The sequence below is a fragment of the Misgurnus anguillicaudatus genome, chromosome 9 (assembly GCF_027580225.2).
Source record: "Misgurnus anguillicaudatus chromosome 9, ASM2758022v2, whole genome shotgun sequence".
NCBI lineage: Eukaryota > Metazoa > Chordata > Actinopteri > Cypriniformes > Cobitidae > Misgurnus > Misgurnus anguillicaudatus.
The window spans coordinates 18,998,825-19,015,409 of NC_073345.2; the positions used below are offsets into that span (position 1 = coordinate 18,998,825).

General features: G+C 38.4%; 1 protein-coding gene across 6 annotated transcripts in view; it reads left to right on the forward strand.

The window, feature by feature from the left end:
* igsf9bb (immunoglobulin superfamily, member 9Bb) overlaps window positions 1–16,585 on the forward strand; it is a 115,890-nt gene that overhangs the window by 55,000 nt on the left and 44,305 nt on the right. For all 6 annotated transcript variants that reach the window (XM_055179323.2, XM_055179325.2, XM_055179324.2 and 3 more), the window contains exons 4-5: window positions 5,623–5,774; window positions 13,602–13,719. In XM_055179323.2, the coding sequence (XP_055035298.2) occupies window positions 5,623–5,774; window positions 13,602–13,719 (270 nt within the window). The remainder of the gene's footprint in view (window positions 1–5,622; window positions 5,775–13,601; window positions 13,720–16,585) is intronic.

Below are 16,585 nucleotides of genomic sequence, written 5' to 3' on the forward strand. Positions count from 1 at the left end.
TAATTCCAGCCTTTCGGCATGTTGAAACTGAAGAACAGGCAACAATTTGTCGAGACAGAAGATATTTGATAATCTTATGAAATTAAATGTCACAAAAGATTAGTCAAATTTGCCATTTCAACTGGAGAATCAAATTACTTGTCCTTGATATATGATTTGAATCAAGTCTTTTGTTTGCAATATTTTATATATTGTGTTTATTGGATTGGATGTTCGAATTATTGGTGCAAATTTTTTTGTTGTACCATTTCTGGATGTAATATGAGATATGTGCAACAACAGTATAGAATGCCGAAAATCAATTCAGTTTTTATGACATTTAGACTTGTATTTGGTGTCGTTGAAACTTTTTTATACTTATTTAAAAGTAAGACAAGACAAGAAAAACATTTGTTTATGTCTAAAGTGTGTGTATAAATTAGAAGCAGAAACCAGTCTGTGCCTATTTGGTCTTAAAGAGAAACTAACCTCAATGAACCTACTTAAAGGCACACCGCGGAAACTTTTTGGCCACTAGGGGGTGCTAGACATGTATTTTTTATGCCTAGCGCCCCTAGAGGCCACAAGCGCCGCAGCACTGTCGCAAAGGAAAATAACTGGCCAACCTTAAAACTAAACTAAAAACTAAACCTTTAAAATGCTAAATGATTTTGAGGCATCAGGGAGAAACGCAGTCATGTTGCAACTTTCTGATGAGGAACTCGTGGCAGAAGCCATTTCTCAATCTGAAGGTTGCAGCCTCCGGATGTCGCATTTCTAAGCTGCATACGTCATCAAGACTGTCTTATTTCAGAATATTAACAATTTTAAAGTTGACTATTATACTTAGTTAATCGTAAATTGTTGCAGTATGCTTATGACTTGCGAATGTACAGGGTTTGGTTTTACACTGTGTGAGTTTGAGCAAGTTTGACGGCTATAGCATCCTGGATTGTAATGTAAATACCATAGACAGTAAAAGAAAGGTAAATTTGTGAACACGTGAATGCAGCATCTGAATACAGGAAACTATATGCAAGATAATCGCCATCATTTATAAAGAAGATCGCATTTATGTATGAATCAAGATGTTTATAAGATGTGAGTTTATATAAAAAATTGCCTTAAAGGTTGTAAATGGACACTACATAGTAGATCCAATATGGTGCCACTGTATTTGGGCACTATCCTGCATGGTCGATCTGCTTAGATTTGTGCTTCTTTTTACCTACATTTCACTGCAAGTTGTATCATGTGTATATCTTTGTACATTTGTGTTGGTGTGTTTGTGCAGCTACATGTGTAAACAGGGTGATTTGAATGCAGTAAGCATTGTTAACACAGATGCATGGCTCAATACAGAATCCTGTGAGGAAGATGACAATTTTCCTGTGGGACGAACTTTATGCAGCCTTTTGCATGCTAGTATCTTCAATTCAGTTGCACAATACATGTGTGTTTGCAGTGAAACATCTGCCTGTGTGGCTGATGTTACCTCATAGCCTTATTATAGCTGAATCCTTCTCACTGTATGTGCCTGTGATATGAGCTTGTGATTTTATCACCTACTGCAGACTGACACAAATGGCCATTGCGTGAGATGATGTCATCTTTCCTGAAAATGTATAAGGATTATTATGCAGTGTTGAAGACAGAATGTGTGAGTGTGTTTTACTCCTTGCCTTCCATTGTAAAGGTGTGTGTGCTTGACAAGGTAAGCAGGTGATTCGGCGGATTCAACAGATCTATTCTGGGAATCACATTGTTTGCCTGGTTGTTATGTTTAAAGTACATAATTATAATCATGCAGAACTCACAGTGTAATGGGTTTAAGTTCAGTGGTTTTTTGGTGCTTTGTACACAGAAGAAAGGACACATGGGCTTTATTATAGCCCACTAAAGCCCACAGTTGTGTCCACTCAATGTTTCACAGCTCAGCGTGGTTGTGAACCACTAAAACTACTCTATTTTTGCACTATTTGTGCAACAGAAAGGTTCTTTATGGAACCATACAAAACCTTTTAGGAACCAAACCACCTAAGCAGTAACCATGGAAAATCACCATTAATATTCAGTAAATCACCCAACAAGAAATTGGGCAGTTAAGCATGTTATCTTTATACAGCTGCTGGTGTGGAAAATTTTAATGCACACCAATACAGCTGCCAAACAGACCCATTTCCCTTCATTTGGTGTGCTGTGGTAGACATTCAGTTAATATGTCACGTGCATTCGCTTGAATGTTTTGCCACTAATGGAAATGTAGATTGAAAAGCAAAGGCAAACTTGACGTCTAGATCTATTAGCTGCTTTAGATGACCGTGAAACATGATACAATTGCAGATTAGTGTGTTTATGTAAGTCACACATCTTGCGGTGGAATTGAGTTTTCAGCATTTGCAAGTGCACGTGTGTTTAGTTTTAATCAACATCACAGGTCAGCAGTGTGTCAGCAGTGTGTAAGGTGCTAAATGGAGACTCGGATAAGAGCAGATGGAAGAGGTTTTGCACAGATGTCTTAGCGGCCTGCCTCGGAAAAGTCGCCTTCAGCACTTTGGTCATGTGCCACCACCAGATTTTAGGGATTCCTCCAGAAATTGACAAGTGTTTTTATGCCTTAATCGCAGAATTCAGTAAAGATTAGTGATGCGCGGGTCAGGATTTTTTCCAACCCAGCAGGTCCCGCATTTATGAATTTATTTGGCCCGCCCCGCACCACTGTATCTATTTTTACAACCCACTGCATCTTGCGACCATTAATAGTAATACTAGGCACTGTAATGTAAGTGAAAACAGGCTTTATTTCAGCATAAAAGTGCTTGGAAACAGCCATTTGATTACATCGTTTGTAAACTTGCAACAGCATATGCTTATGAACCATAGAAACCAGCATGGTCATATTAATATAGAGATAGGACAATAATAAACATTTTCAACATTTATAAAGCAGCATTTATATTCATCTGTATAAAAGAACCATAAATACCACTACATTAGATTTAGCAGCTTGACCTTCTTTTTTCTTTTTAATAATGTAAATTCCCGACCTTAATTTACTCGCACCTTGTTTTCAATCTTTTATTTTTCTGTTCGTTTTGTTGTTGTGGCTGGCGGTGGGAGCTGCTTGGCGCTTTTGTGACATGAGCTAAAAGATTTAAAAGGGAATTCAATCGCATTTTATGCATTCTGACTTATTAACATAGTTTAAGAGTTTCCTCATGCTAAACGTAGGTAAAGTGTCAAAAAAGCAGTTGGACGTGTTACAGAGTATTTCTGTGCCGAATACACTTCGCAGGGTTCGTACAAGTTTTGGAAAGTTTTTTCTGAATGCGGGTCCAGCTGATGTATCAGGGGTTCTATAGACCTCTTCACGGTTCACGTCACAGGCGGTTCCCACTGCGCATGTCGGGGTCAGAAAAGCAATTACAGCAGATTGAGTTGCGTATTATTCGGTATCGTCAAAAATGCCTACATACGTCGTGGGCCGTGAAAATCTCACCAGGTCTTCCGTTAAGTTTTCGCGATTAATGCAGAATCTCAAAAACAAAAAAATACAACATCTGCAGCTGCAAGCAATTAACGTGCAGACTGGAACAATGCAAATATCAAATAGGCTTGTGTTTGTAGTGCTCACTTAATTTGAGGTAAGTCATCATTTTTCAGCCCTGTTAGATTAAACTAGAAAGCCTAAATGGTACGAACAGTTTGACCCCATGCTGCGTGCGCACCCGATAGTCATTCAATGTTTACAAACCTTGAAGGGGTCTATACTTATCACTTCTTTTTATGGGCACTTCCCCCTGAAAACCCTGCACACCGTCAGTCAGCAAGCAAGACAGGCATCACTTCATTTTTTTTTTAAATTAAAACTCAACATGGCACGAAAGGAAGTGTTTGGATGTAAGGAGAAGAAAGCCAGCTTTATGGAAACAATGGATATACTTTATTATCCGGGGTAGCAGCGGAGTTTGCGTGTGTGTTTGATGCGCTGGATTTCATTGAAAAGTCCCAATCGGGTCATGAGTTGCATGCAGTAAGACTTCTGTGTTATGTTGGAAATCGACGCATAAGTGCATATTATATAAATGACACAAACATGTAGTGAATCATAAGTTAAACAGTGTTGTATAAAGTGTTGGTTGGCTCGTAACTCGCTCCTCCCGCAGCTCGTAACTCCTCCTCCCGAATTTTTTCGTACATTATCGGAAATAACAGCTAGAGCTGATCTGTCTTTTATAAATTTGATAAAACTAAATATTCTTTAAGATATGAAGGATGTAGTACTACTCTATAGGTACTCCGGATTAACATCAGATATGGAGAAACTGCGTGTGTTATGGGAGCTTTAAGGAAATCACGCAGATTACTTTACGTACCCGGGGCCTCACTAGTAGAGATGCATGGATGCAAAATTTCTGTGCCAATACGATACCTTGTTTCAAATTATTGTGTAAAATCCTATCAATGCAGAGAATGCAAACTGCAATTCTGTTGTTATTGTCACCAAATAATTAAACACAAACAGCATTTTCTTCACACACAGCACTGTTGTGACCTATTTCTCTGCCCCCTTTAACCTGGATATAATTGGCTTTGATTAATGGCTCTTTGTAAACAATTGGGCGATGCCTGATTGCTTTTTGGGAAAGCTTGCTTTTAGCTGCTAATACTGATTATAGTTTGATACATTGGTGCATCTCTAGATATATAAAAACATTTGACAATCTATCGTATTGATTTAAAAAAAAAAAAAACACTTTCAACCCATTTAAAGTCATCACACAGCACAAGCACACAGGCAGACTTTAACCAGATATTCTTAAAAGAAACATTTATGATGATGTTGTGTGATGTATGATTTTCATTTTCATCTCTATGTCTTTATTAAATATACAATTAAAATGTTATTGCTATAAACATTCATTACAATAATTCAAAATGGCTGGATCATTTTCATAAGCTACTTTTCCACCACTGCAGGTGAGACAAAGTTAATTTTGCACCCAGTACAGAAAGCGGTTGATTAAACTGTGAAGAAGAAGCAGATGGTGCTGAGTTGTACCTGATCTGTCTTTCAGTGCTGTGTCTTGTCTAACCCAGTATATCCACACACACACACACACACACACACACACACACACACACACACACACACACACACACACACACACACACACAAACACACACACACACACACACACACACACACTGCTGGCCATGGGCAATACAACTGCCCGGCCCCCACTTTCCCTGCCTGAGTTATTGAGAATAAAAGTTGAATTTCTGCTACTAAATCAAGAAAAAGGGGGTAAAATTGGCCTTAGAGTAGGAGCAAAATTATTACCAATGAGAGACATGTCAGACAGCGAGCTCATATACGGTATACTAAGAGCTCATAAATGGCCGTATATGTATTCGGGAAGGAGTCTCTTTTATTCATGTACGAGCTTACAGCTCAAATAGCCTCCTGAACTCTCGTGGCTCCTATCAGCAGTAAGGAATGTGTTATACTTTAACAGGGTCTGCAAAAGAAGCGTAAATCATAGCCTGTACGTAATATCGTTATAAATAAATAAGCTAATTCATCTCAGGGTGTATTGAAGAACAGATATGGAAATTTCACATCATTTCTCTGTGTCACAGCTCCCCCAACTTTCACGGACACGCCGCCGCAGTATGTTGAGGCCAAAGAGGGGGGCAGCGTCACTCTGAGCTGCACGGCCTTCGGGAATCCCAAACCCTCGGTCAGCTGGCTCAGGGAGGGAGAGCCTGTAAGGGACAGCAGCAAGTACAAGGTGAGCAAATGCATCTGATCTGAACGATGTACCTGAGTTTGATGAAAGTTGAAATTTAAGTTAGAGGTTTGTGGCTTTTAGTTAATGCCTGTTAACTTTGAAGTCATCTACTGTATAGTAGTTTTAGGTGTGGAAGGAAAATGTCTCATACTCATACTAGTGTTACTCAAAGCCGGTGCTATTACTGTCAGGAACAAGGACGAGAGAAACCAAGCGCAGACAATGTCAGGGAAGTGAACAGAAAACACTTTATTTATAGGCAAAACAACATTAAACAAGGTATTACTTGTATTAAGACTGACATAACACTAACTTGACAAGACTTTGATATAAACACTAAACTGAATAAGACATGAACAATACAAAATGACCCAGCACGGGACAAGAGGGGAAAAAACTAAACAAGATAACAAGGAAAAAACAGGTGAAGGGGATGAACTAATGATACAATTAACAGGGAGAACAAGGGGGTGGAGACAAGAGACGAGACACTGAAGGCACATGACCTGATTTACAAGCTCATGAGCCTTCACATAGAACATGAGGCTGTCAGAACCCTGCCATCATGATAAAACATAAATATAAAACAAGACTCTATGGCAGGATCCTGACAGTACCCCCTCCCAAGGAGCGTCTACCAGACGCTCTTCAGGGGAACACACAAGACAAAGCAATACAAAACTAAACTAAAGAAACATGAGTCCAGAGGGTATACAAAACAGTGTCCATGGGGTGCAGACCGTGGACGCAGCTGCGCCAACTGCGCTGGCTGCGACGGTTCCAGCGGCGGCTCCAGCTGCGCTGAACGCTCTGGCTTCGGCGGCTCCGGCTACGCTGAACGCACTGGCTTTGGCGGCATCGTTGCTGGGTTCAGTTATGGCTGGGTCATTCTGTCAGGAACAAGGACAAGAGAACCCAAGCTCAGACGATGTCGGGGAAGTGAACAGAAAACACTTTATTTATAGACAAAACACTGGAAACAAAAGCCCACATGGGGGCAAAACAACATTGAACAAGGTATTACTAAAAGACTGACATAACACTAACTTGACAAGACTTTGATATAAACACTAAACTGAATAAGACATGAACAATACAAAATGACCCAGCACGGGACAAGAGGGGAAAAAACGAAACAAGATAACAAGGAAAAAACAGGTGAAGGGGATGAACTAATGATACAATTAACAGGGAGAACAAGGGGGTGGAGACAAGAGACGAGAGACCGAAGGCACATGACCTGATTCACAAGCTCATGAGCCTTCACATAGAACATGAGGCTGTCAGAACCCTGCCATCATGATAAAACATAAATATAAAACAAGACACTATGGCAGGCTCCTGACAATTACGTTTATATTTCTACATGGTTAGTTATCTATTTCATAACAACAGGGATTTTTTGAATTACAAACTTTAGATAAATAGTAGTCTTCATTTGGCCATGTGGTCTTCATAGGAAATTTCCGTTGTACAGTACATCCTGTTTTCTATTATACACCCCGTAACAAACGCATGAGATATAAAACACATGCTTATCATCTACATTAATTTAGTATCTATATACAGTGGCGGCCCAGGGGCAGAAATTCAAAATATGTGTTTGCCATGTCATGGGTGTGGCTCGTAATGTCAAAATACATGCCTGCTGCACACGCGCCAAGAGGGTTTATGATAAAATAGACGCTCATGTTTACAAAATTCTCGCTAACCCTAAACCGAAGCGTCAATGGTTTGAAAATAGGACAAAACAGTTGATTAACAAATACGTGACAATGACACATAAACAGAAATGCGTGACATGTTCACCCCAATAGGCAGAAAAACGTGTCAGTATCACGGAAAAGACTCACAAATTTACGTGACTTTGGGTACATAATTTCGCGATACAGGGTTGCACACTAACTCACACACAAACACACAGAGAGAAGAGTGCAATATGGTCAAGTTAGGCATTACAGACAGAGACTGTGTTCCTCTTGCGCTCCACTGCACTGACAGATGACAAGTGTTTGTAGTATCGACTGCAGCTCTAGCATGTGTGTTTGTGTTTTTTTTTAGCTATTATCCACTCTTATCCCCTTAACAGCTCTACAGTATGTACGATGCTTTGGTTACTGGTCTAGGGCCAGTGAGATGTGTCAGTACGTGCAGTGAGCCATGTCTAACTGTGACCCCTGTTTCTTCCTCTTCAGCCTCTTTCTTTTTCAGAGTCAGTGCATAGAGAACTCAAAGAGTATTTGGGCACCTTTGGACATTTCTGCTATGGTATACTGTATACGTAGATGTTTTTACAGCTTTGTTGATTATTATAAGAGCTGTTAAAGCTATAGTTCAGCGAAAAATTTAACTTACTTCATATGTCCATCATCTTTCAGATGAACACGATTTAAGTTATTTTAGAAAATGTCCTGGTTCTTCCAAGCTTTATAAGACTTCACAGACTTAATCCACACAGCTCCAGGTGGTTAATAAAGGCCTTCTGAGGGTAATCAATGTGATTTTGTAAGAAAAATATCCATATTTTATAATAAGCTATAATAATTAGCTTTTGGTAGCAGCTAATGCGCATTATGCATAGCATAGAGAATAGACTCTATTGAGAACCGTGCATTGTTTTAGCTACAGATAGGGATAACTCAATATCCTCTTGTCTTATATTGAAATCCTCTGCCGTTTTGGTATAGACTTATTCTTATTTGTGACTGGTGTTGTTTTGGTCTGTCCTCTGTGTCTATGCGTGTCACTTTGCTTTGTATGCTACGTCCTGTGCTGAAACTCTCTGGTGAATGTGCATTGGCCACTAATGGAAGCTAGATAATATAGTTGATAAAGTTTTAAATCTGGATATTTTTCTTACAAAATAGCATCGATTACGTTCTGAAGGCCTTTATTAATCTGCTAAATTACTTCTGTGAAGGATGGATGCACTATCTTTGGGCTTGAAAGTCGTGGACCCTGTTTCCTACTTAGCTTGGAAGAGCCAGGACTTTAACTAAAATAACTCAAATTGTGTTTTTTTTCTGAAAGATAATGGACATATGTATCTCGAATGGCTTGAGAGTGAGTAAATCATGGGGTCATTTTTATTTTTTGCTGAACTATCCCTCTGAGTTTTGTCATGCCATGTTGCTTGCTTAAAGTGTAGATGATGTGTAAAATTTGGAACTACATTAAGCTGGTAAAGAATCCTAAAGTGAAGCATTAGGGTGTGCAAATACAGTACTGTAACAAGTTCTGACATTGTGTTTATGGCTTACACAGACATTAAACTGCATATGCTTCATTTAGCAGCAAAAATAAGTGATAACAGCTGGTCAATATTCCGTAAACTGCTAAATCCATTTAGAGTGACTACAAAGCAATTGTTGTTAATTTGTTTTCTTGAATATGTGCACATATCGTGAAGTGAGAGTTAAGAGCTAAAATAGTAATAGCATTTAGGCATGATTTTTTTTTTAAAGTTAGCAGTAGTCTTTTAAAGTCTTTTAGGGTATGCACACACCAAACCAACACCAATGAAGTAGTGCATACTGTGAGGTTGGCCTTGTGCTGGTTGTGTCCTAATGAACCCAGTCTCACGGTGTTGTGTACAAATAGCACAAAGTGTGAAAATCGTGCAATACATATGCCAAATTCCAATTTGTCATGCATATGATACGGCAGTCTTCCTCATTCACTTAAACGGCACATCTTTTTTGTTTTATTTATTATTTTCTCAACTTTTGTGCTTTTTTTACCATTGTCTCTTGGATTTAGGGTTAGAACAACTTTTTGTTACATAAAATTGACATCCTAACCCAAACCCCAATTCTAACCCCAACTCCAAGCAACCATGGTTTGAAAATAGAAAAAAAAAACATGGAGAAACCTGTATATTAAAAAACATGGAGAAACCTGTAGATTAAATAACCTCCTTAAGCAAATCTCAAATCTAAACCTTAACCCAAGCGAAAATGGTTTAAAAAACAAAAAATATTGAGAAACCAATAAATAAAATGACCAAAAAAGATGCGCCGTTTAAGTGAATGGTATCATATGCACGCCAAATTGGAATTTGGGATGTATTGCGTGATTTTCACACATGCTATTTATACCCATCTACAGACTGGGTAGGTCCTGACACAACAACGGACTACAACCAATAAGGCTTGCTTCTTTAAATTTACCTAGGCATATGGGTCTTATCTAGCAAAACTATTGGCCTTTTGGCTCCCCAAAAATTTACTTTAAACCACAACTTAACGTCTTGCACATGCCAGCATGACCTTACATATTACGCAATCACATAGAAAGGTTATGTGTTACATTGTTTTTTTTAAACAATAAACTGACACAAAGACATTAATTAATATCATTCCACATACAACAACGTTGGAACAGTAAACACTAGTGCAGTAGTTTCGCATACGTCATTGCGTGACCTTTCAACATGCTTACGTAATACTTAAGGTCACGCTGGCGCATCACATGTCTAATGCAAGACGAGAAGTTGTGGTTTAAAACTTCATAACACACTACTTAGCGGGTTTTGCACCTGAACTCTTCAAATATTTATAAGTGAGCCATTGATTTAAGTGCAAGACCAACATTGTGAACCTGAACATCAAATGTTTCCTAAATCTAAACCATCTGTTTTCTGAAGAGTCTGCAAAAAGATCTCTACAGGAACGGATGGCTCAGTTCTCGACCCTAAAAAAACACTTTAATCTACAAAAGTCTGTTGAGAGATCTGTTCACACACCACAAAGAAATGACAGGCTGTCTGCGACGAGCTTTGCTTTGTGATTGAACAATTTTGAAGTAAGGTGAGATAAGATCAGGAGAGAACAAGAGCATCCGTCGCTTGTTAATTTGATTGATGGTGAACTATGTTCTGTCTTGTCTGATAAGATAGAAATTCAGAAGGAAAAAAGCAAGCAACTTCTGATGGTACGGTCTTTCTCACTGGATGTGCTGGTATGATACATCTGTAAATATTGTGTCCACTTTAAAGAACCCATTCTCACCAAAAAGTGTACAAATGACAAGCAGTGTGATTATCGTGCAATAGATACGCCAAATTCCGCTTTTGCGTGCATATGATACGGCAGTCCTTCCCATTCACTTATATGGCGAATCGGTAGGCTTTAAAACACCTTAAAAAGATAGACTCTTGTTGAACATTTCATTTCAGTCTAACCGGCAATAATAAAGAATTGGTCCTGCATTTTCTGTTATAACAACATCCATGCTTCTGGCTTTAAGACTTTTTGCTAGATAACAAGGCAAAAGCATCAATATTGGGCAATGGTGTGTAGTTTACGATCAATATTACATTTACAATATTCAATAGTTATCAGGTCTGGGCTTGGCGCAATCGGGTCAGATTCCTCCATACCAGACTCTGTAAACTTTATGGACCTTGTTTTATGACATTTTCATGCTGGAAAGATCATGTTTCTGTGAGAAGACTGCATCACTTTATTGATTTTTTTTATATCTGCTGGTAGTAAGTGTACAATATGTGTGCAAAGAGAGATGGTAATTTTGTCAGCTCTTTTCTCAACATTAGCTGAGGAGGTTCCTAGTCACGTTACCATTGTTAGTTAGTGCATTGTTGAAAATTGTAATTCAGGAAGGAGAGATTATAGACTGTGGATTGATAGGCACGGATGATGACAGTTAAGTCAATTCGTGAGTGCAGGATGTGATAGGGCTTTTTGTTATAGCTACATAATAGATTTTCGACACAGTGTGTTATGATTTATTAGACACATGTGGGCTTCAGAGGATGTGTGTTGTTGTTGGGTCTGCTGTAGCCTGGCCATGCAGCTCCATCTGTGTAATTAGAGTAATTATGGAGTCTGGGATCCACATCGGCACCTTAGACTGCTGCTGTTTTTTTTTTAGCCATTACACTTATCTGTATGGGTGCCCATGTGTAGGCTTATAGCATGTTTGTTCAGTTAGTAAATGTCAAATGCGTGCATCATTCATCATTCATGAAATACAGTCTAATTGCTTATTAAATGCTGATTTGCCATAAATACTGGACATGTAGTAGGCTAAAGTCTTATAATCTAATTATGAGATTAAAAGGATGAGATTACATGGCCTTACTATTTTCGCAGAATGTTCTTTACATTATGCAGGATGATTTTATGTAGAAAAGGCTCATATATTATAAATCATTGAGTTAAGAAAGTAATGCAACTGGATGAGGATGCATTGCATGCTTGAATCGAACATGCATCTCTTGCATTCGTACCATATCTAAACATTTCTCTGACTGATTCATACATTTTTGTAAGTATTTTGCCTCTGTGCATGATAAAAATGCTCCCTATATAGACGATTTCAGCTCATGAACTGGTCCACACACTTATATGGCCGTTATCACATGAATGTGTTGATGATGCATGCTAGCAGTCTTTGCTATTACACTGCACTGAATAATTGAACAGAAATAGAGTGTGTTTTACTTTGATATGAATCTGTGTCATCTTGTTCCACTCATGCACTTTTTTCCAAGTGCTCTTCACCTGCTTAGGGCCGGCAGCAGTAAAGTGACCCTCTTGTAGTTCAACTCTGATAGGGCGAGAAAGGGTCAGTTTTATATAGAGAGAGTGGCAGAAAGTTTATGGTGTCTCTTTCCTCCTGTTTTAAAAACGCGCAACTACTGTGCTCGCTTCTTCTTCACGTTCGCGCGAGTCTCAAATCAAACAGTGATTGACAGCTCTCTGGTCCAATGGTGCGGTGGGCATTTTCAGGTTGAGAGTAAATCTAGCTGGCCCAATGAGATTGGAGGGGGGGGGCACCAGGGGGGGCAATCATATTCCAGGGGGGGTGCCACCCCATGCCCCCCCTCTAGACACGCCCCTGCTGGACGTCATCCCTCATAGCCTCGTTTCAGAATCAATATGGTGGCAAACTGTATAAGGCGTATTGTGAGTGTGCTCTGGTCATCATCCTCTCCTTCAATACTATATAGGGTATTGATGTCAGCATCCATCCTTTCACCTGCCCCTATGACTCCCGAGACATAAGCTTGCCCAAGTAAATCAATTATTCAGGTGCGCTTTTGAGTACATACTGCAATATGTTCACGATTCAAGACCAAAACAAGCAAAAAACACTTTCCTCCTGTAAGCCTGTCCTTGTCTTGAAAGAAAATGATGAAATCGAGCCAGCAAACTAACCATCAAAGAGCTTCTTAGTTCAGACAAGATCCTTATTAATGAATTATGACTTGAATGTTTTATACGGCCTATCATTTCAGATAAAGAAACAAACACAGATTGACACATCATGCAAGTTAAAAGAGGTCACAGTAGTGGTTGTATCATAATATCCAATGCATCTAATACAGAAAATCTAGAGCATATTAAACAGCTACTCTGCTGTTCACGGCATAACTACTCTGCTATTGGTAAAATGGAAATAATGCTTGCGTGGGTGAAGAGAGAGAGAGAGAGAGAGTGATACACATTGATCTATAAATCTCTGTTGGAGCGGCCTGGTTTGTTTGATCTCTCCTACGCAGTCGCTGCCTATGTCTCCAGTTCACAACGTTTTCCCTGCAAAGCACTTCTGTTTGTTCTTTGGTGGAGACAATTTGTTTAGTTTTTTTTTATCTTTACGAGTTACGTTGCTGCTGAGTTTATAGAGTGACCCCCTCGTACAGTAGATGTGTGTAAAGATGCTGTGGACTTTGTGCATATACAGTTTCCTCAGCATATAACTCATTGGGGCATGTTGTCACAACGGTCATATATATGGTTTTATTTACATTAATGCTTTGGCTATTGCATATCTCAGTAGTTAATAATGTGGTCTGTCTCCCAGGTAAGCGATGGCAGCCTGACACTCGTTTCGATCACCCGTGACGACAGAGGAGCCTACACATGCCGAGCCTACAGTGAACAGGGAGAGGCCGTCCATACCACGCGTCTACTTGTCCAAGGTAATGCCTCTCATGTGTTCCTGTGATGTATATCATGCACGGGGTGCTAACCAGTTCTCCATGACTTTTTTGACAGTTAGCGTCACATGTTGTCAGCACGGCATGTATGTGTTTGCACAGTCGTGTCTGTGTTTGTGTGTGTGTAGTCATGCACAGAAAGCTGTGTGCTGCATGGCACCCATGCTGCAAAGCTACAGAGATAATTAGACTCCATATGTTGGCTGTCTGGTTCAGTATAAAGCAGTAATGGGCTCACCGTCAGAGAGATTTTTCAGCATACTGCCACCAAAGAGGCTTTTTAGTGTTGAGATCACCAATTTGTCCTGTGTCTCCTGCCGTTTGCATGACTTCCAAAGCTTTTTGGTAAAATTATAGCGACTATTCCAGTGCTCATATTCACTCAGTGATGACTTATTGTAAGTACTTGTTAACTAGTGTTAAGCTTCGCCATTATGTGACACTTGTAGCGAAACTTGTGTATGTATACCCACCAATATCCCTTTTCCTAAGTGGTCTGTTGTGTTTCTTATTGTGTTGAAAGTGGCTATTCAGCATTTCTGATTGCTCATGGGCACCTTTGAGAGTACTACAGGTCTAATATCTGCAGACATTACACTTGTACTCTGTAATGTAGCGTTTACCTCCTAGCTGGCATTGAGAATACATAAAGACATTTTTGCCATAGAGATAAAAGATATGTGTTTATGCCAGTAAAAAATCATCTTACATAGTGTAAGGAAGATGTCTGTGGTAATATGACATTTATATCTTTATATTGACTGAGTAAGGTCATGTCAAAGAGTGAAATTAAAGTGAAATCTATGAAACTTCCTAATCTCATTATTAGATTTTGAGATATTAGCCTGGATTTCACAGACAAGGTCACATTTTTGCAAGTTGCCAGATTCTCTGATGATGGCTATATTTGTTTACAAGGTTGGTTGGATTGAATAGTTGAAATGTTTAGGTTGAGGCAGTTATTATTATATAAACAGGATTATCATACACCAATGCTTTTTGTGTCTGGAAAATATCAGCTGGTTAAAATGTAAAAAAAATATCTATTATTTTATTCAGATGGCTTGGATCCTCACAACCAGAGGGAATAATAAACTGAGACAGTGTATGTAAGAATGGCTTCAATTATTGTTTTATGTAACACAGGAGCCGTCTAGACGTGGTTGTAGCCTAGATTCAGAGGAAGATCTCAAGTCTTGGTCTATATCCTACGTGTGTGAGCTCACAGTGTTCTTTCTGATACAAGGATGCACAGATAATATAGTGCAGCTGTTGGGTTAAATTAACTCTTTCCCCACCAACAACAAGTTATCTTGATAATTAACTCACTTCTCGCCAGCCATTTTTAGAAAGTTCCCACCAGCCAACGTTTTCCAAAATGCCTTCCAGGAAAATTTTCTTCTAAAAATATATAAACATACAATTATATAAAAATAAAAGAACAGACCCTCAGCTTTCAAACAAACAGTAAACAGACAAACAAAACGGGAAGAAAACGTTTTTAACCTATCTATATTTTTTTCTCTGCTTATAAACTCGTAAATATGGGTATTTTTCTTTAACAAATACAATTTTTTAGCAAAAAGCTGAAATAATTGCATTTTTGTGAAGGAATTTTGTTAAGAGATCAGATTCAAAACGATTATCAAAACATACATAGAGTTTAAAATTTGAAAATAACGTTTTGGCTTCAGTTTTTTTATTGGGTAAGATGGACCATCTAGTGGATAATCGTGGTATTGCAGATTAACATAAAAATTCTTCAGAAACACGTTTGTTTTATGCAAAAAGGGAACATGACATAAAAATCTGACTTTTTCCATGTCTAAGTGCTATAATTGTGTTCCCAGTGCTTCTATCAACCCAGAAAATGAGAAAAAGATCAACCCAATAACTTAGTTTTGGTAAACCATTCTCTACAATCACATGAAAAAATAGGTCGTTGAAATTTGGCTCTCCTTATGATGTCATAAGGAGCTCTTATTATAATAATACCACCCCTTAATCTGAACTATCCAACCACAGCACTGCCATTTAGTGCAGAGAAAAGCACAATTGAGTTTTAATTGCAACAAACCACTATCATTGTGATCATTGTTTGAATTTCATCAGCTCATTTGGATTTTAAAGGACACACCCAAAACGGCACATTTTTGCACACACCTACAAAGTCGAAATTTTAACATGCTATAATAAATTATTTATATGGTATTTTGGGCTAAAACTTTTCATTTGTGCTCTGGGGCACCAAAGATTTATTTGACATCTTAAAAAAGTCTTGTGCCATGGCCCCTTTAATTGACGAGATAACTCGTCAATGTCGGGGAAAGAGTTGGGAGAAAATGCTTCTCTGCCAATGACGCTCCCTGATGAGTTTTTATGGCAATCTAGATATCCGCTATTTTCCACTAGGTGGCGCTCTTACACAACTTAAGTATCCACTGATTCAAAAACAGTAAAAACTGTGAATGTTTTGATCGTTATTTTGAATCTAAATGCTAACAAAAGTCGTTTACAAAAATGCAATTATCTTAGCTTTTTGCTCAAAATTTGGTATTTTTGAAGAAACTTTTTGAGAGGTGATAAAAAGAGAACAAATGAAGATAGGATGAAACAGGTTTTTCCGTTTGTTGTTTGTTCTTTCATTTAATATATTGTATGTTTATATATTTATACCCAGTATTTTTTAGATTGTATATTTAGTTGTACTTTGTTTAGATTATCATGCTGAAAATTATTATTTTATTATTTATTACTATTTTTTTACTCAGACCTTTGTGTACAAGCACTCTAATTTTGATTTTAAACCCAATGTTAGGTCAAAAAGGGAAAAAAACAATTGGTTGGG